This window comes from Cololabis saira, chromosome 23, assembly GCF_033807715.1.
Source record: "Cololabis saira isolate AMF1-May2022 chromosome 23, fColSai1.1, whole genome shotgun sequence".
Classification (NCBI taxonomy): domain Eukaryota; kingdom Metazoa; phylum Chordata; class Actinopteri; order Beloniformes; family Belonidae; genus Cololabis; species Cololabis saira.
The window spans coordinates 24,818,501-24,840,220 of record NC_084609.1 but is presented as its reverse complement, the minus strand read 5'-3'; the positions used below and the strand labels follow the sequence as shown (position 1 = coordinate 24,840,220).

The following is a 21,720-nucleotide window of genomic DNA, read 5'->3' as shown; positions in this document are numbered from 1 at the left end:
CGGCTATAATACCTAAATGTTTAATGCCAATTTTTTTATCAAATAAAACATCTTGGAAATTGACTGGAAATCAATTCATTCCTTCACACAATCAGTTTTAGAAATTAATTTTGAGTTAAGCTCCAATTTGTATTTATTAAATGATACACTGGATCTTCAGTTAGACCGGAAAAAAGCAGGATATTAATTATGATCACATACTTCGCTAAGAAATGCATACTTTTACTTTGGAAAGATGATTCCCCTCCAACTTTCAAGTTTTTCTTGGATCAAATTTCAATTTTTTTACCATTGAAAAATTAACTTTGGAAAAATACAACCGTGGTCATATTTTTCAAGAATTTTGGTTTCCATTATTTTCAAAACTGGATAATTTTTCCAAGGGGGACCAATGAGTATCTCTATTTTCGAACTTGTGCCTTATATGTATGTATGTATGTATGTATGTATGGATATATATATAGTTTGATATCGCTGTTGCTGCCATTATTTATTTTATTTATTTATTTATTTTTTATATTTATTTAATTTTGTTCTCCCTTAATGTATGATTTTTTTTTCCCTAGGGTAATTATGGAGAGGGTAGGAATGTGGGTAGAATCGAAATATGAATGTGAAAATGTGAATTGTGAAAATTATTGTGAAATAAAGCTCATTAAAAGTAAAAAAAAAAAATACAAAAAAATAAAACATCTTATACTAAAGCTGAAAGCATGTACTTTTACCACATCTCATTGTTTTAGTTTAAATCCACTGTGGTGGTGTAAAAAGGCAAAAATCATAGCAAACGTCTTTAATGTTCATACTATTTCACAATTCCATTGACAAAAAAGATTAAGACAAAAATTACAATAAAAACAAAATATTTGACAAAATAAAAATGCATCTAACCCAACATGTGAAGATCACATTTTGAACAGTAATTATGGAGGTGATATTATTGACGATACATTTGACAGCGACAGTGAAGGAAGTTAAAGTTTGACAGACTTATCCCGTCGTCCAGAACCACAAACACTAATGAAACAGCTCATGACCTGCTGGCATTGTATAAAACGAACTGATGTAACAGATGTGTAACGTCAGTCTAGACTCTTAAATGTTTCTAACAGTCTGAATAAAGGTTATTGTTAAAGGATGATACCGGTAGAAGGGTATTACCTTCCCAGTTGCAGTTCTCTGGTGTGTTTCTCTCCCAGATATGTAAGCCCATTATATTTATATATAAAAACAAAACAAAACAAAAAAGTGTGCCAGAGAAACTAGATTCTGAGGTAATAAACTGGGAGGATGACTGATAAGATGTCATATAACTGCAAAATACTCTAACTGAAGCCTTCAGCAGTCATACTCACACAACAAATTCATATTTCTTACTATTCACTACTTCTTTGAACATAATATTTGTAAAATAACTACAGTAACTACAATAAAGCCTTTATTTTGTACATCTTTCTTTGTTAAAAGCTAATATAAAATATCCAAAGCGAGTAATTCAACATTTTGGCAATAATGTGTTTCCATAATCTCCCCAAGTGGTATTTGACGACCCTGACACCCCTCTGATACATGCTTGGTAAATTTGAAGCTACATGTTCTGCATATTTGTAAATAGTCCCAACAAGTACTCGTAGTACTCGTGTAGCAGCTTTTTTGGTTTGTCACCATTGGATGTGGGTAGGTGCCCAATGTGACCAAAGCACGACCTGAGCACATTCCTGGACAGATTCAAAGCCGTTCACTCGGGAAACATTTGAAGGTGGTGTGGGACACACATTCCACATTCTGTGCATCGTCTGAACACCAAATTGTCCTAGGATGATAACAGGGAGGCAGATCTTTCCTTGTATTGTAGGTTCTGGACGCCCTTATTTATATTTTACACATCCTTTGTAGACAGACATTTGGAACAAAAAGATTTTCTTCATCTTTTCCCTTTGCTTCTTTGAGTTATGCATAGCTATTTTTTTGTCTGCTGCGTTTGTCATTGCAAAAAAATAGAAAAAATGAGCAAAAAGGACAGATCTGATCACTCAAGGCCTATTTGGGTACACATTTTAATTCCAGGTGTGAACAGGAACTGTATCCCCAAACCTACTTTGCACTGATGGACATCGGCACCATGAATCTGGTCTCCATAAAACCGTGACTGTAACTAATACTGTAACTGAAAGTCTGTCAATCTATCAGATCCATGAACAGCATTTATTTAGCATCTGTGAGTTTGATTGCTTTATAATTCATTACTATACTAATCATCCTCCATGCATTATTTATACCCGCATATTCCTATGAAGGGTTGCATTGATCTGCTGGAGTCTACTCCAGATGTCTTTGGGTGAAAGGTGGTGGTACAACCCGGACAATTTGCAGGTCCATCGCAGGGCCACATAAAGACAAACAAACTCACATTGATTTCTCAGGAAAAGACATGTTTTTAGACTATGGGAGGAAACCAGAGTACCCAGAGAGAACCCATGCAAGTCCAGGCATAACATGCAAACCCCTCTACAAAACCCCAGCAGGTTTTAGGGTCAAAAAGCTTCTTTCTGCGAGGTGCTAACCATCGAGCCACCCTGCTGCCCAGTATGATAATCAAGCTTTGGTTAGACAAAAAAGGGGAACTCCCTCACATCATCCTTTCCCCTACGTAACATTTCACAAGCCAACTCGTGGGATCTGCACAGACGGCATTACCGACGCAAAAGCAGTCTCATCTCAAGTAGTTGTTGCGGTACAGGAAGTTACATGTTGGCACAGAGATAATTAGAAACATCATAATTGAAAGAATTCAGTGCCAAAATGGAGCCACCATCTAGATGTTATAAACCCACAGTGTTCAATCATGTGTGTCACACGTCAGGTAGCAACGAGGTTACCCCCCCCCCAACCCTGAACAGTTAGCTTTGACCTGTATGAACAATCCTGTTAGTGATATACATGTATGTATGTCTTGCAAGTAACTTTGATTGCACTCAAAAGTCACTGTTCTCCATGTTTACAAACCATCAAATAAGCAGAACTACAATACGTTGCCACATTATAGGCAACATTTGCTTTGATTTACTTTTACTAGTGTAAAACGGTGTAGCCTATATACAGTAGTGTACATATACTGTATGGACAAATGACACATAATTTACTAAAAACTCTACATTTAGACATTCACAGGTGTAATGGTGCAAAAAAGAAGAAGGATTTAAAGGAAATTCAAAAAGAAAACCTTTTTTTTTCTCTGCCTTGCAGATAGCGATGCTTTTACTGACTGTTCTTCTCATCTATGTCATGTACTTCCAAAACGTGTGTTTTTATCTGTTATAATGCTCCCAAACCACATTCGTGGTAGTTCAAAGAAGACGGAAGAGGAAGGCAGGCTGCAGATGGATTAGTAACTTTCATGGTGTGATGCATGGTGATGGGGGGGCCACTTTGACCATGAAATGCTGTAGACTTTATCAACTTTACTTGACCTTATGTCAATCGAGTGATGGAGCCAAACTTGTGTAACTATGTGGATACAAACATAAATCTCTCAAAATGTTTGTCATATTTACCCTAATGTCATATCAGATAAACGTTTTTATTAAGTGAACACCATCGTAATATGGAAATAAAAAAAGAGAGAAAGATACTGCTCAAAGACCAAACAGTGCTGACACTGTACCATTACCATGTTGGGTCCAGTTTGGCTGCAGCACAGTACTCAGGGTTCGCCTCCATCAGCTCCTTATTACACCTTAAATAGTGCTCTCCTTGTTTGTGTCTTCTTTGTCCTTGGAGATGCTGATATTGGCATGTCCATTGCTCACTCCGTTACCTTCCTGTGCATTGTCTTTGGCTTGATTCTTCAACGCTAACTTCTTCTGTTTCTTGACAATTGTGGCGTAAAGGACTCCCCACAATGAGTTGGACAGGAAGTAGAGTCCAGTTATCAACCCCAAGAATGTAAACCTGGAAGGAAAACATATATGAAGAAGGTAATTGGGACGCTGTCATTTGAGACAAGTTCAAATGATCTGTGATAAAGTATTGGGTAGAACAGTTAAAAAAAGATACATATCGTCCATATTAAAATTTCTATAATAGTTTCATCCTGTTCAGGGTCATGGTGAGCATGAATGTCCTTCGGAAAGATGTCGAGTTCACCCTGTTCTATAGACAATTTAAAATCCCCAATCCACCTAAAGTGCAGGAAAAAACCTACACAGGTACACGCTGTGACACAAGCAAAGAAAAGCTGCAGTCAGGTGTTAAAATAAATCAAGCAACTGGTGCAAAGGTCCTTCAATGTTCTACCCACACGGCCACAAGTCCAGTACACAGGATGGTAAAAGTAGTGTTGAGCTTGTTGTGACAGGCTGGTGCAGCAACATAAATAAAGACATGGTCATTGTAAGATACTCCCATCAGGGAACGAAAATCCCAAGGTGGTCACAATTTGAAAATGACAAAGACAATGATAATTAAAGCTGCAAGCAGCGATGAACGGGCCCTCGCACTCACGGCCACCGCCCCCCATAAGCATATCAGAAATGACATCACCCACGACTTCCTATGTCAAACCATTCAAAAGTTATAGCAGAAAAAAGGGACAACCAATCAGAAGACGGGGCGGGGCTAATTTTCACCAATTATGGTCAAGGACTCAATACCGAGTCCCATGACACCACTCACGACTCTTTATGTCAGACCATTCAAAAGTTATGGCAGAAAAAAGTTTTCTAGGGGGCGCTGTTGAGCCATTTTGCCACGCCCATTAATGTAAACCATGAAATATCAAATTTATCACCAGGCCTGGCTTGCATGCCAAATTTGGTGACTTTTACGGAACTATCAAATATGGACAGATCAAACGAAGGGGGGCGCACTTTTTGGCGTCTAGCGTCGCCACGGTAACACTTTTGAAAGAGAAAAGTAATGCGTGTAGTCGCAGGATGGAGACGCACATTTTGATGTATAACACATCTGGGTTCACGATACGGTTCGGGCCGTATTAATTCTCGAAGGAATGGCTCATATTGCTCCAAAATTACGCGATTAATTCAGAATGTTCAAAATGTCCGACTTCCTGTTCGGTTTCGGCCATGGTGCCAAGAGACTTTACTTTAAGTTGCGACATGATACAGGTGTGTACCGATTTTCGTTCATGTACGTCAAACTGTATTGTGGGGCTTGAGGCACAAAGTTTTTTCTGTCTGAACCAACCAGATGAAAGGTGGGCGCGCTTTTTGGCGTCTAGCGTCGCCACGGTAACGCTTTTGAAAGAGAAAAGTAATGCGTGTTGTCGCAGGATGTATACGCACATTTTGATGTATAACACACCTGGGTCCACGTTACGGTTCGGGCCGTATTAATTGCCGAAGGAATGGCATAAATTGCGCCAAAGTGACACAATTAATTAAAAATGGCTGACTTCCTGTTCGGTTTCGGCCATGTCGCCAAGAGACTTTTCTTTAAGTTGTGTACTGATACAGGTGTGTAGCGATTTTCGTGCATGTACGTCAAACCGGTTTGTGGGGCTTGAGCCACAAAGTTTTCTAGGGGGCGCTGTTGAGCCATTTTGCCACGCCCATTGATGTAAACCATTAAATATCAAATTTATCACCAGGCCTGGCTTGCATGCCAAATTTGGTGACTTTTACGGAACTATCAAATATGGACAGATCAAACGAAGGGGGGCGCACTTTTTGGCGTCTAGCGTCGCCACGGTAACACTTTTGAAAGAGAAAAGTAATGCGTGTAGTCGCAGGATGGAGACGCACATTTTGATGTATAACACATCTGGGTTCACGATACGGTTCGGGCCGTATTAATTCTCGAAGGAATGGCTCATATTGCTCCAAAATTACGCGATTAATTCAGAATGTTCAAAATGTCCGACTTCCTGTTCGGTTTCGGCCATGGTGCCAAGAGACTTTACTTTAAGTTGCGACATGATACAGGTGTGTACCGATTTTCGTTCATGTACGTCAAACTGTATTGTGGGGCTTGAGGCACAAAGTTTTTTCTGTCTGAACCAACCAGATGAAAGGTGGGCGCGCTTTTTGGCGTCTAGCGTCGCCACGGTAACGCTTTTGAAAGAGAAAAGTAATGCGTGTTGTCGCAGGATGTATACGCACATTTTGATGTATAACACACCTGGGTCCACGTTACGGTTCGGGCCGTATTAATTGCCGAAGGAATGGCATAAATTGCGCCAAAGTGACACAATTAATTAAAAATGGCTGACTTCCTGTTCGGTTTCGGCCATGTCGCCAAGAGACTTTTCTTTAAGTTGTGTACTGATACAGGTGTGTAGCGATTTTCGTGCATGTACGTCAAACCGGTTTGTGGGGCTTGAGCCACAAAGTTTTCTAGGGGGCGCTGTTGAGCCATTTTGCCACGCCCATTGATGTAAACCATTAAATATCAAATTTTTCGCCAGGCCTGACTTGCGTGCAAAATTTGGTGACTTTTTGGGCACGTTTAGGGGGGCAAAAAGGCCCTCCTTTCGTCAGAAGAAAAAAGAAAGAAAGAAAAAAAATTCCTACAGATACAATAGGGCCTTCGCACTGAAGGTGCTCGGGCCCTAATTAATCATTGACTAAAAAACTGACAAAGGAAAATCAGATATTGTTATTGAATTTTAGTTCAACAGATTCATGTAAAAGCAAAAAACTAATAAATTGGCCCGGACAAAACTGTTGGTACCATCAACTAAACATTTTGTTGCACAAGCTTTTAAGGCAATCAGTGCAAAAAACGGATTTCTGTAACTCTCAATGAGACTTTTACAGCTTTAGACAGGTTTTCGGATGACTCCTTATGAACAAACTATTCTATTCTAGCTGTCTCAGGTCGAAGGGTTTCTTCTCCTGACTAAACATTTCAGCTCTTTCTGCATATTTTCACTAGGACTCAGATCGCGGCTCACAGAGGGACATTTGACAACAGTCCAGTCTTTTGTTGTTAGCCATTTTTAAGTGTTTTTAGTTGTATGTTTTAAGTTATCATCCTGCTAACTTCCTGCTTAACTGAAGGTGAAAGTTCACTGAACACAGCTCAAGTTGGAGAAGCCTCATGTTACTGGTGTCATGATTGCAGATGATAACATCCAGGATCAACGCTGTTCATGTGCAGCAAGATAAGATGAACTCTTTATGCTCTGACTAATCTCATGTTTATAGTGTTATATAACATTTGCCCTCCGGACAGGGGGCTTCATGGTATAAGGAGTTAAATTCATTTACTTATAATTAGCTTAAATAAGTGGAATAACTTTTGCTCAGCTGTGTAACTTCATATCTGGTGCTATGTATCTACTAGTAGATCTGAAATGATGTACTTCAAAACTTCAGATCTACTGTTATTATCTAGCACAAGATCTGAGGTAATGGAGATTATACTGCTAGCTGCCTAGCACTAGATTTAAAGTTATAACTTTGCATCCGTTTCTCAATTGCTCCATTATCTGAGATAAAGTGACAGCACTAGAGATTAGCTTAGATGGTAACTTTTGTTGAATTAACTAATTTATCTACAGCAAAGGCCGTGTTGCTACATTACCATCGCAAGCAAATACTTTTAGGTAACAATAGCAGAGTTAAAATCATTGTTGTTTTGATTTTTCTTTGAAAAAATATTAAGATCATTGTTTATCTTCTAGATACTAAATTGGTAGTTTAACCCAAAGCATGAGTTTACCTTTGCTTTGTGTGAATTTCGGAAAAAGAATTAAATAAACTGCTCACCATCTCGGGAAAGCTGGAGTCAGTATTGCAAGAGGCCAAGTCACATTGATTTAAAGCTTTTTGGGGCATAAACTCCTAGATGAGATTTTAGGATCTTCCAATAGTTTCCTACGGCGCTGAAAGCTACAGATGTTCAAGTTCAAGTCCCTGTGCAACCGACACTCAACAGCCATCAGCTTATCTGTGTTCCAGAGGTGGGTCTTACCAATAGATCGATTGAGTCTTATTGACATTTTGAAAAATGGCTTTAGCTTTACACCAAAACTTTAAAGGGATCATTGTAACTGACATAGAAGAATACCAGCGTCCTCCTCATGCAGGTACAAAGCACATTTAGGAAGAAAGATGGCAAGAAACTGGAATTATAACAACTGAGAGGAACTGCTGGTTGCTAGTTACGAAGACGAGATCACTTGGCAAAATAGAAACATTGGCTAGATGGAAACCAAACATCTGTGATAAAATGAATGAATAATGAATATTGAATATTGAATAATGAATAAACCAAGGTGTCTACTGAAGAAAATCTCAAGTGATTAAATTACTGTGAGGAAAATGTAATGACATCAACGTCCATCATCAATTGAACAGCAAAGGGAAAGAGAGCTGGAAGCACTAGCTGGAAGAACTACCAGTTGTCAGGTTCCAGAGCTCTCCCTAACCCTGGCCCAGAGTTTGGACATGGAGGTGAAATGCAAGAGACAAATGACAAGAGTAGCAAGGCGACTTCACCTGACACACTGTCTTCATCAGTTCCAATTGTTTCACGATGCTGTTTCAAAATAAAACTATCTATATCTATATATCTAACCTATAGTCACACTGGTGTTTTATTCAGAAAATCTGTAAACGTCTATAAAACACCCGTTCATGCAACTTGAACACACGCGAATTAGGGAAAACTCCACTTTAAATTAACCTCAATCCAGATTTTTTTTAGATTTAAGGGCTTCATTTCCCTGTAATCATGTTAATTCCACACATAACTGTAACAAAAGTTTGATATTTTGAAATGAATACAGATTAATGTGAACATAGCCAGAGATTGAAGTAAAGAGACGGAGCTCTGAAGTATCCCATTCAGTAGTCTGAGTATTAAAGTAGTAGTCGTATTTTAAGGGTTTTTGTCTCTATTGCTGTGTTGTAAATGGGCTAATAAACCAGATCTGTGACTGAAAGCAGTAATATAAACACTTGGTGTAATATAATTATCATAATTAAGGTCCGTCTTTACTGTACCTAAATTTATTGGCGTCATAGAGTCGACATGCTCCTCGGCCACCACACTGCTTCGTCCCCCACTTCAAACAGGTCCGGTCGATCAGAGCTCCGAAATATATCGGGGGAGGGATCCCACCTGGCAACAGAAAAATACATGTGCTCACATTCTCAACAAAAGGGGCAAAATATCATCAATGTCATCGCTGATGTATACAGTACGTTGTACTTCAGGGTCAGCACTCACCCAGCGTCCTTACGATGAGAGTCTGAACTCCCAAAGCCAGAGCCTTCAGATCTGGTTGGATGGACCTGAATTAAAGTAATAAGTCAAAGTAAAAAATATTTAAATCTTAGTTTAACACAATATAAGACTAAGCAATTATGAGAGACTGAGGTTATTTCTCATTATGAGACATGAAACAATGAAACACAACTTTATTGGCATCTTGACACATGTAGGCCAATGCCGTAAAATCATAAGGAATGGCAAAAATTAATATGTGTATGGCAGTTTTGTGAAACATTTGACCCGAGCTTTGTGTCTCTTACCTGAGCAGGACGATATATCCTGGTGTGCCCCCACAAGCAGAAATGAAGGAGCCTATCACAGACAAGGCCATGTAGATTTTAAATTTGCTGTCACACTCGCTCTTCCTGGGGCACTGGCCCAAGACTGCTGACATGTTCATGGCTGGAGTCACCGTCTCCCCGACACAAGAACAATTATTAAAAACCTACGGAGAAAAAACAAAAAACAGTCACTTTCAAATGTTTTATGTAGGTGGGTTGCTGCTGTTTTTTATAGTAACTGGTTTCGACAGATCCAACCTTGGATTTTGAAACTGATCTACAAAAGCTTTTCTTCTGTCACATATTCATCTATAGCACACAGAAAACATGGAAATGAGGGGTTCCACCTGTGGTAATACTCCTTATTTTCTGACATACTGTAAATAATGTTTAAAATTCACAACATGTCTACAAAGTAATGGCAGGACACAAGCGCTGTCCACGCATCCAGAGCCTATTTCACTCAGTCAGCTCGGGCAATGAAGACTTTCTTAGTGATGAAACACTTGAGCTTTGGTGCTGAGACTTTAAATCTAACCACATATTAGGCATACATTTGCATGGGGAGTGGTAGCCTGGTGGTTGCAGAGAGGGGGGGTCTGGAGGACCCGGGTTCAAGCCCCTGGGTTTCAACTGAGGATAATCACTTTGGGCCCCTGACCAAGGCCATTAACCCTTACTGCTCCCCGGGCGCTGTGACAATGGCAGCCCACTGCTCGTGGTTTGACTGGAGAGGGGTTAAATTCAGAGAAATAATTCCCCCACTGTGGGACTAATAAAGTAATAGATAAATAAAATAAATACGTGGACATATTAGTGTAATGGACATACATGTTTTTGAAAAATAAACATCTTTCAGGTGTTTTACTACGTAGTGAAAATGTACTGTGCAGTCTCCAAGATTAAGTTGTTAGAAACTATGGAACAGTTTTCTCTTACGAGGCGGCAGCAAACTGGCATTAGCAACATTAGCATAGCTAGCAGGACACTGAGCGTACCACCTTTAGATTTCTCTACCAGAAACTTATAGGCTGGCTGGTGTGATGACAATCAATTCTGGACTCATAAAGTCCAGTTCAGTGTGTCAGCTGGTAGATGGATACATGCAAATCATCTTAGAACGTGCTTTCTAAGATAATGGGGTTTGTAATAGAAAAAGTACTGCGGTTAATTTGAGGGTTTATAAGCTTCTTGACTCCCCTGGTGATCCCTCAATGTTTAATAGAGAAGTTCTACTTTAGAAGAACTGAAATGTTTCAGAAATTGTCTTTCTGCATGTTTGCTGATGTATTTATTTAGTATATTTTTGTGGGGATCTGTCAGTTGCAGGCTCACCATTGATTTGCCTTTGCCGGAGGAGGACAGGCAGCCAGCCAGGCAGGGCGATGCGTACGTCATACCATTGTAGGCACAAACTGGGTCCCAGTGCTTCACAGAACAGGAGCAGCCCATGTTGCACTGGGACAGCAAGGTCTGCTGGTTGTAGGACACTTGTACAGTCCTGGTAGACAAAGGCATGAAAGCAGACTGCTGATGAGATATTTCTGAGTATATTTTTTCACAAGTAACTACATGAAAACCACTGATTTCAAAATGTCATGTGCACAAATACCACTCACCCCTGATACGTAGACGTGAGACCAGCCACCTCTGCATTGTCACAGTGCAGGAAAATCTGGATGCCAAGCATGGAAAAGGACCCAAGAGACGCAATCATGGACACCCTGGCTGCTCCAACAATACCCAGCTTGAAACGTTTTAGAATGAAACCTCCGGTGATGATGCCCAAAGCTACCGCAGGCAGGTTGGAAATACCTAGATGAACAGACAGACAGATGGAAGTTCACTACACTATAAGTGTTAAAACATCATAATGTTCTTCTGACATTTATTTTGATGAGATTCCATTGTCAACTTTCACATGTTTGGAGAGAAGTGCCTGCATTGAAAATACGCTGTCACTGCTGAACTTATTCATATACTTTAAATAAAAGCAGCTGAAAACAGTAGTTACCAAACATAACTCCAGTTCTGCGGGATGATAAGCTCATTAGAGCCAATTAAAAATAAATAAATAAATAAAACAAATTAAAGCAGTCAATTTTCCTTAAATTACAAAAACTATGGAGATGCAAGCGACTCATGTGGCCAATATGGAACCATGAACAAATATAGAGATACTGTACAACTGAGATTGGCCCCACATTGGTTAAGTTCCCACTTAATGCTTCCATAGGATACCAATCGTAACACTTAATTATTATAGTTAAGTTTTACAGAAACATCTTATTTCCACAGAGCAGTAACATCTGTACAGATGTAAACACTTTATGTCATGCCAAATCAGATGTTGTAGTACAGTATGGTTATAATGATAATGGAGAGTGGACATCAAGGCCAAATCCCTCTGGTTCTGCGCTCGCGTGACGTCTGGCATTTTGACAAATTTGACAAAGGTTTAATAATCTTGAGACCCAGCCAGAATGGCCACCTGGGTCCCATCTGCATTTAAAGTAGGCTACTTAAGTACAAAGTGGGCTTGAAACTGGTAAATGGCATGCAGGTGTGGAGTATTGTGGGAAGGTAGCCAGCTAAAATTTAGCAGATTGTATTTTGCAGTTTAATTTAATCTGTGTTGCCATAGTTTTATGATGCACAAGCAGAGTATCAGTTGTTAAAAGTGAAAATGGATTTGGGTGCAACCCAATATCACTGATGTCTTCAGAAGTCCATTGAATATTTTTATCTGTAAACTCTAACTGCTTTTTCACCAAACTTAGCCTCAGTTATTAATGTTCTGCTAACAGCACCGCTGATGTCAAAGACAGACCAAGTGAAATCCGTTCTGCAGCCAACTGTTTTTCCATCTTCGGCAGAACAATTGATATTCTAACAACAACAGAGTTAGGTAACCCTCTCAGCTAAACAGTCATTAAACGCTATTAATAGCCACTTGTCTCGATAAACACACACACATACACATACAGTACACACACACACGCACGCGCACACACGCGCGCGCACACACACACACACAATAGGACAGCCCACAGAGGGACCATTAATGCTTACATTTTAAGTCGGTTTTATCACACACAGTCACACTTCCCTTTAACAACATTATTGTTTCAGTTGCCCCAACAACGCAGAATGCGTGAATGCGTTGCAGGAGGTGGGCGGTTCTTGTACCTATGAGGAAAATGGCCTTGGATGGTGACTGGCCGTAGATTTGCTCCATGAACTTTGGCTTGAAGGTGATCATGCCAATGAAGCCGTTGACGGCCACTAGGTAGGTGAGGATCATCAGCGTGTAGATTCTGTTCTTGAAGAGCCTCTTCAGGGATGGGATGAAATCTAGTGAGGACCAAAGGGAAAGACAGCTCAGGTAAGAGCAAAACACTGCTTTAAGTGCATTAAAAAAATAAGCATTTTTGTTGTTTTCATGAGAGCCCTTTTCATTTTATAGAGGATTTACGTAAAACAAAATATTAACATAACTGAGAATATTTGAGGTGTTGGAATGAATCAAGGTTTGAAGGTCAGTCATGTAAAAATAAAACTTTCTGTATTAGAAAGCTAATGTTAGGTCTTTAAAGTGACTAAAAACAAACGAAAGAAATCTCCCACGTTATATAACACCTCCACTTTGTGGTTTCCTGGATCTGAAAGTGTGTAAGGCGGTGAGTGGAACAGGCTTGAGGGAACTGTGACATCACAGACCCAGATCAGGGTAGGAGTATCCAGCATCTCAATGCAACATTATGCTTATTTTAACGTGCACCGATTTCAAAATCACCTCAAATGAGCGGAGAAATTAATGATTCAGTCCACCTCCTTAAACCAACACAAGTTTCTAACAAACTTTAAACACTTTAAAGGCCGACTCTAGGGGTAATATTCCTCCACGTTTTATATATGAGGGACAGTGAGGTGAAACGACGGAGCCTCTTCATTGCAGCTGCTTGGAAGATGTAGCAAGCTGCGTTTATTACTTACTCTTCATTATACGGAGCGTAACTAAACCGATGTTATATTTATAAAAATCTAGGAACCTGAGTTCAAATGTCAAGTGTATCTTTCTTTTGTCCAGATTATGACAAAAAGCTGCACTTTTATGTTGAGTTCACTTGCAGTGAACTATATATTTAAACACGTAACAAAGAGGCCACGAGTTTAGTGTTATGATGCAGCGCATCGCTCTTACCAACAATAACTGTCACTTATCTGATTACTCGACACGTGGCTGCGTATTATCACACACTGTTATGGCACTGAGCCACAACCATTCAGTCTACGTCAACGTCCACATAGAACCAGCCGCCGTCTAAAGAGGACGCCTTTATGTTGATACGGGGCAGCCGTTGGGTGTGAAAGAGCTTTAGTTGAGAGGGAGCTTTTCTACTACGGTATAACCTAATAGCATTATATTTGGAAATGTTGCCAACTTTTGAAAAAAAATTATCTTTCAATATCTTTCAACTCCTTCCTGAGTAGCTGTTTTGTGTTCTTCTATATTTATTTGTCAAAGATTTACGGGTTCATGGTCTTTTGCTGAATCCCTCTCTCATTTCGTCTCCTGTCATGACTTTCCCCCGTTATCATGTCCACTGTAGCTCTGTGAGCTACTTTCATTGTTGTGATTTAGGGCTGTAAAGCAATACAGAGCAGTCAAAATAGGAAGTGCAAAGTTACTTTTCCTGGTTTCTGCTGACAACAGGAACAGCAGAACTAGACAGAACTTCCTAAAGGAAATCAGATACTCCTTCAATCAGAAACTGATATGATGTTCTTTAAAGTTGTTTAAACTGAAAGTAGGTGTTTACAACCTGCATTTGTTATAAATAATTTCACGACGGCCTGTCTGCTCTTTAGAGCAGGCTAAATGTAACCAGTCTGGTTAATCTTGACATGGCGTTACCTTTGACCATCTCCTGGAATTCGATGGGCTTGTCTTCCTGATCCCGGGTCTCCTCCGCCAGGAAATTCTCCTGCTCGGCCACGGTGGCCAGCTCTGTGCTTTTACCCGTGCTCTCCTCTTCCCCCTGCTTGGGCAAAGACTTGGGCAGGAAAAAGAAGGGGATGCTGGACAGCAGAATCACCGTTCCGGTGGCGATGAAGCCCAGCCACCAGGCTCCCACCCAGCGAGAGTCCTTGTGGGTGATGGTGATGGTCTCTGTTTGATGACAAAAGATTCGGAACGGAAATCTCATTTGATAACCTTCAACAACAGTTTAGCTATCAGGAGTAGGACGGGGACTTTAAAAAAAAAAAAAACAGGTAAACAGTTGGTCCTACTTGGTCAACAGAGAGACATATTGGGAAACCCTCTGGCCTCTGGGGAACACTAGTTGCTCAGTGACTAAGAGTTTTGTTCTTTCAGTACATCATGAGGGTTCAAAGGGAAAAAGGTTATCTCTTTAGCTTTGACGCTCTTTGATGGGGAAAGTATGTGTTACATACATCAACCAGAGTGCTCGTCGTTTCTATATATCGGTCTTATCCTTATCAGCAGGAGTATCACTGGGACAATAAAATAACAGATAATGATCCAAGATACGGAAAATTACCGCTGGCATGTTGCGCAGCATTAACAAGCAAATGTAAATGCATTTTCTGTGAAAGAGACAGGTTTCATACCTAAATCCACAAATCCAATGTCCACGTAGAGCTTGGTTAGGAAGGACCCCAGCATGAACCCCACCATTGGTCCCAAGATTCCTATCGTGTGGATACAGGCTGACGCACAAAGAGAGGAAAATGATTTATAGTTTACTGATTTTTAATAAAAAAGATGGATAAAAAGAAGAAGAAAAAAGAACAAACCCAAATAGAAGGGCGTGTTTTCCTCTCTTGAGAAGTCATCCAGATACGACACCCCCAGGGGCATGATGGGAGTCTCTCCAATTCCACGCAACATGTTTCCCAAGAATACGTAAATCCACATGGATGAGCCGGCTGCCTTCTCACAAGCTGAGGGGAGGAACACCGGATCAAATACATCAGAGCCAAAATGACTGTGACGAAAGTGAATTTTAAACCTGAGTGATTTTTATCTTATTGTAGAGACCTCCTGGCGTGGACGGCTCCCTGTTACCGTTTCGTCACCTGGATCCTCTGTGCCTAGCCATGTCTACACCATGTGTCTGCGTGCGTGTCTGTGTGTGTAATTTAGGAATTTAGGTGAATTGTAGTGTGCTTTTGTCTGCGGGGAGGGGGGGGGGGGGGGGGGGGTTAATAAGTTTTATGTTTATCTGTTTTTTCTTGTTTTTTTTTTTTTTTTTTTTTCTGTTAAGCACTTTGTGTTTCATTATTTGTAGGAAAAGTGCTATATAAATAAAGTTTGATTTGATTTGATTTGATTTATTTACTGATTAATTACCTTTTCTGGCTACATCAGATGGCGCATCATCTTCAATCATGGTGTGGTTGGAGAGGCAGGGCAGGATGTTTTCAGTGCTGTTGGCCTGAGTATTGTGAGACATGCTCGTTTCATATTTATACCTAGAAAAGAACAAGTATTATTACATTAGATTCAGGCTTTCTTTTTGAGTTTTAAAGGATATAAAGCATTTTGAGCATATAAAAACACAAAACCATTCAAAATGCACATTCAATTTGGAAAATAATATAGTACGGCATGTATAATAAGCATAGTGCAAGTTAAGATTGTTAAACACTTAATGTTGGAACATTTTTTGAAAACAGGAAAGTACCCGAAAGCACATGCAGGCACTGAAAAGCCCCTACGGTAATTTAATTGTTTAAAATATCAGACGGGTTTCCAGTTGCGGGGATCTCAGGTAATAACCTCAGAGGTGGAACTGTAAAGGGTCTTTTCAGCCGATGTGTCTCTATCACATATTAATGGAACTGGATCTTTTGTTTTATGTTTATTTACAGAGTGTAAGATTATAATTACATGGAAGTCATCCGATCCTACCCTTTTCTTGGTGTGTGAGCTAGTCTCAAAGGGAACAGGCCAAATCTGACTCAGATATGGGCAAGGCAGAAAATTCCCTACAAGCCCTTAAGTTTTATATACACTTCTGCGCAGCAGTGAGTCACGTAGGTTGCGCACAAACCCTATGCCGTCACTGGCATTGATACTTCTGTGTCCCTGTCTGTGTTGCTCTGTAATTACACCACCAAACACTAGGTGGCAGTGCAGACTGTTTTGAGCAGTGAAAGGGTTTCGTACAGTCTCCGACGTTCAGTCCAATGTTTGCCGTATCGCTTCCCTGAGAATTGAGAACCACCTGGCTATCTTTGTATTGCAGAGACGATGTGTCATAAATGAAAACACTTTAGATCTTCGATAAATCGCTCAATCTGATCCATCTCTCTGACGGTCCAGTTTGAAAACAGCGGTAAAGAAAAAGTATTCGGACATACGTAGAGGAAAATACGATGATACCAAGTGGACGAACCACAGTTCTTGCGGGATGCGTAGCTACATTTGGAGAGGGGTGTAGTTAAGCCTACGCCGTTGCTAATATGCCATTGCTAATGCCATTGCTAATGCCGTTGCTAATGCCGTAGCTAATGCCGTAGCCAATGCCGTAGCCAATGCTGTATGAGTCCACTTTAATGTGTGCTTTATGGCGTTATAAGGCCTGGTTGTAAAATACACAGGAATTGAATAAGAAGAGGAGTGAGCTGTGTACTAACAGTCCCTGGAGGAAGTGAGGCAAGGCTATAAGGAAAGATCCAACGGCCATGACCAAACAGCCGATCCCAATCAGCCTCGGGCGATGGAGCTTAGCACCAAAGTAGCTCACAAAGGTGATTACCAGCAGGTTGCCTACGAAGGAGAAGGAGAAGAATGCAGTAACAATTTAATGAAGTGCTGACCACCCCACCAATCTGCTGCCATAGCACAATGGAGCAAAAAGACAACATTCATCAATCTTTGCAGTCAAAAACGTGTTGCACATACCCATTTCGAAGCTGCCATCGATCACCCCGATGAGGGAGCTGGGGATATCGAAGCGCCTCTCAATCTGGGTGATGGAGCTCTTCAAGTAGGCGCCACAAAAAGCTTTGGCAAAGTACACAAATGCCAGAGAGACCAGGAAAAGCTGGAAAACAGCAGTCAAAGTAGGGTGTTGGTTTGATTGAATTAGGGAAGAAAAGTTAGACGAGGGTCTTTGATGGTGAAAACGACTGTCGTAGCTTCAAATGATTACTCAACGCTTAATCTCATTTTATAGACCTAAAGAGAGTAGGTTAAAGTTATTGAGTAAAAGTTCCCAAGATAAAAAAGGGCACTTAGTGTTGAAAGCAAAGTACATATGATGGGATTAGTCTTTATGGAGATGTGGAAGGAGAGAAGACATTGCTGGATTATAAATAGAATATATATATATATATATATATATATATATATATATATATATATATATATATATATATATATATATATATATATATATATATATATACGTATATGTATATATATACGTATATGTATATATATATATATATATATATATATATATATATATATATACGTGTATGTATATATATATATATATATATATATATATATATATATATATATATACACACACGTCATCACTTCCACATGTATCCTGCATTCATTTGAAGATGCACATATTCAAGCTGCAAGTACAACCAAAACCTAAAAGGTGTGACCGGAGGGTAATACTTTGAAAGCAAAAATCTATTTGTTACAAGAGTTAGACAAACACTATTTTCAAGTATTTTTTCTTTCCCAGCCAATGGATTTTGATATCACTCCCCTAAAGGAATGCATTTTAAGGGAATGAGCAGTATCAATGTGTTAAAATATAATTATTAAATCAAATCATCATAGCAATAATAATAAACTCATGGAAATATACTAATATAACAACTGTTATCCTCTCTGGCACTTCCAGTCTGTCAGCTATGTTAGACGTGAGTCTGCAAAGTTCTCGTCCTGTAATTTTAACATTAAAAACATATAATTAGAAGCTGTCTGATTCCCCATTAGGTCTTTATCGTGCCTCAGCATCACATCAATATGATCTTCAACATCAATTGTCTGCTTTTAAAACAAGAGAGAGATTCTCCATCTCTTAGATGTCTGTCTGTGAGATTAAAAACATCGCTTTAAGAATTTAGAGAAGAAATTTCTTTTTCAGAGAAAAACGTTTTCTAACTGTGACTCAGCCAATTTCCTGGAGTTGTGAGACATCTGACGTTTTTGCCACATTTCATTTCTCTTAGTCCAAGAATGGCTTTATCGGTGATGATGTTCATTGTTACCAGTATCTGACAACGTGAAACTTCAAACCAACATTTGTGTGACCACAACCTTGAGACAAACGTCGTTAATGGTTAACGGATTCACAGTAGGTTAGAGGTCACAGATTATTCTGCGATTAGCCGGGTGATAACAGTTACTTTCTCAAAGGTTAAAGCCCCACCGGTAAACATGCCCTCCAGTGTTCAACGGGATTTACATTTCTTTAAAAAGGTTTTCTGTGAAATGGGCAGATTTCAATTTCCTCTAAAGCCTATAAAGCCTATAATTAGGCCTATAGTCCTATAATTAGCTAGTCTGGACATGTGATACATTACGCAAACAAGAACTGTAATGAACTGTGACAACATATTACATAAACGACTATTACATGATTACAAGTCATGCCAACTGTACAACAGTGTACGATTACAGGACCAGTTTACCAACCATACGTCTAACCTTTTACCAACATGATTGTTGGTTGTTGTGATCATTGTCATCATTTACACTCAAACACGACCCAGAAAGGATTGTAACCCAGTCCAGCAATTAAAGCCTTTTGTAGTCATTTTAGGGCACAGGTAAGATCTAAGATCACATTCCCCATGCTGGTTCAGTGTGATCTGCACTGATTTGGTAACGTTTTTTTAAGTGATTGAATGAAAAAAATTGAGACATAAAGGTTAAAATAAACTGATAATGTAAAAAAAAGATAAAAGGACAGAACTGTTTTGCTTAGTTTTTTTCTTTTATTGAAACTATATTGAGTTATATATCGTATTAATATTATTATTATTTAAAAAACAAGAAAAAAATCAGTCAATGACTTTGCAATACCAACAAAGTGCAAACATTTAACTAACCTTGAGCTTGGAGCAACATGGCTCACGTGGCTTTTTGGACTCTACACTCATGATGCTGCTGTGTGCTTAACAGATGCAAGAAAACCAAAAACACAACCTGGACCTGCAAAGAAACAAAAACATTATGAGCACACAATTTGAGGCTATTTAATTTCACATAATGCACATAATAAAATTTGGAGGTACTTTTTTCCTCAGAAAAAAATCTAAATTAGCAGATAAAGAGATAAAATCCCCAAAAATAAGATAAAATAAAAAACTCTAAGCTCGAGATACAACGTCATGTCATATAGTTATAGTGCTAGTAGAATTTCTAGTAATAAGAATGGGCTTTTGGCTGATATCAAACACATTTTCAAAGGTTTTACTCCATCATATTGCCCACAATACATCAGTAATATTAATGTAAAAGCAAATGGAGAATTGCTGTTGCAGAGCATCCTAAAAAAAACTATTGTAGAAAAGGAAGCAGTGAAACAAGAGTGTGAGCATTTACCTGGGAGCAGCGGTGGTCCGGAGGTATGAGGGAGCACAGCTGAAGGCTCGCTGTACCTGGCAGGACTTTGTGCTTGAAGCACGGGTCTTATCACAAAAAAATTATAAAATCACCTGTAATCAGTAACTCGGGTGCTCCTGTGCGCTTGTTGATCATGTCAATAAAAAGCCATCCCACCCCTAGACACAGACACACACATGCAGGGAATCGTGACAGCAGTGGCAGCTCCAGTAGGGATGCTTGTCTTTGCAGCGGCAAAAGGTTCAGAGGTACAAGGAGTACAAACGCACGCAGTCATTCACAGCCTCGCACATCCTCCTCTGTGAACATCACAAGCCTCCCGAGTATCCATCCTTTTGAATGCACAACAAACAACAGGAGCATGAAGCTGGCCAAAGTTTATTGTACAAGTACCGGCCTGCTGTTTCTGTTGGATTGCTTGTTTTAAAGAGTGAAATGCTTTCCTCTCCCAGAGAAACAGCTTTTGTAAGGCAGGGTGTTTCCTCGGCCTGATCAAAGTCTTCCTGTCCTATTGATAGTACCAAACAATGGATTTCTCTCTTTGTCTTAATGCCTGAGTACGGCACATCCCATCAACCTATCACACTTACAAACTGTAAATATTCATTTGTGTGATTCCAAGTCACACAAACTCTCCAGTTCACGGCATGTGCTTCCTTAAAGCAATAATTTTTTGTCCCTCGATGAGAATGAAATCTAATGTTATGTTTCCAAGGTTTTTTTTGATCAGACCTACAAAACTGACTGTTTTTTATATTTCCAGTATTAGCTTCACAAACTTCAACATTCACCGCAACTTTTGCTGTGCGTGCTGCCACCTTTCATGCACCACAGAAATCTGTTGAAGATGTATTTAATCTTACAGAACACTTAGGGATCTGGTTTTACCTGAAATAATAATTTTCTCTCATGCTAAGCACATTCTTGTTTTTCTAAATCTGGACGTCTGCTTGTTGCCTGCGGGTAGACTGTGTGCTAATAAGGCAAACAGATGCAGGGTCACTGCTCTCCTCTCTGGGTTCAGCTCCTGAAGCTTCTGCTATCTGGCTCCGCCTGCAGGCCGCTGTTAAAACACCTCCACATTTCAGCCTTTGCTGCAGTTTGTAGTTGTCTAACATCCTTTTGTTCATTCAAATATCTCAATAAGTTTGTGTAAAGGTTTATGTAAGAAAATTATCACTCATATTGAAACAACAGAAATTTGTACTGTGATATTTAATCATAACTGGTGTTTACTAAATATGCAGCATAGTTCAGCTTAATTGAAATTATTGAATCAACAAAGAAACGATGTCTCTGTTATGCCATTATTCATAAAAGGAAAAAGAAATGAAACAAGAAAAAAGTGGGCAATACTAAGTACCCCCGATATTCAATAGTTTGTAGATCCATCTTCTGCAGCAACAACTTGAAGAAGTCATTTCCTGAAGGACTGGAAACTTTCTCACATCATTGTCGAGACATTTCTGTCCTTTCTCCGTTGCATTGGCCGTTTCTCCGTTACCAAGAACTTAAGTCCAGACTTGCGTCCTTGGCAAGTACAAGTCGGGTGAAGGTAGTTTGGAGGAG

The 21,720-nt window shown here is 39.6% G+C and overlaps 1 protein-coding gene across 1 annotated transcript; it reads right to left on the bottom strand.

Annotated features, from left to right (window-relative positions):
• Positions 1-3,511: 3,511 nt before the first annotated feature.
• LOC133423884 (solute carrier organic anion transporter family member 1C1-like) lies at positions 3,512-20,447 on the bottom strand. Its single transcript, XM_061714213.1, has 15 exons — positions 20,131-20,447; positions 19,635-19,737; positions 17,458-17,599; positions 17,190-17,322; positions 15,901-16,022; positions 15,345-15,491; positions 15,159-15,257; positions 14,440-14,694; positions 12,711-12,875; positions 11,141-11,336; positions 10,857-11,022; positions 9,501-9,685; positions 9,196-9,260; positions 8,970-9,087; positions 3,512-3,951 (listed from the first exon to the last, which is right to left on the bottom strand). Exons 2-15 carry the CDS (start codon positions 19,683-19,685, stop codon positions 3,738-3,740), a joined length of 2,058 nt encoding a protein of 685 aa, XP_061570197.1. The 5' UTR covers positions 19,686-19,737; positions 20,131-20,447; the 3' UTR covers positions 3,512-3,737.
• Between the last annotated feature and the right edge of the window lie 1,273 nt (positions 20,448-21,720).

Coding starts and splice junctions, on each gene's coding strand:
- LOC133423884 (XM_061714213.1), bottom strand. CDS start 19,685: ATGAGTGTAGAGTCCAAAAAGCCACGTGAGCCATGTTGCTCCAAGCTC. Junction 11,337..12,710: donor CAAGGCCATTTTCCTCATAG/GTACAAGAACCG, acceptor CTGTTCATCTAG/GTATTTCCAACCTGCCTGCG. Junction 9,261..9,500: donor GGATATATCGTCCTGCTCAG/GTAAGAGACACA, acceptor ACTTTAATTCAG/GTCCATCCAACCAGATCTGA.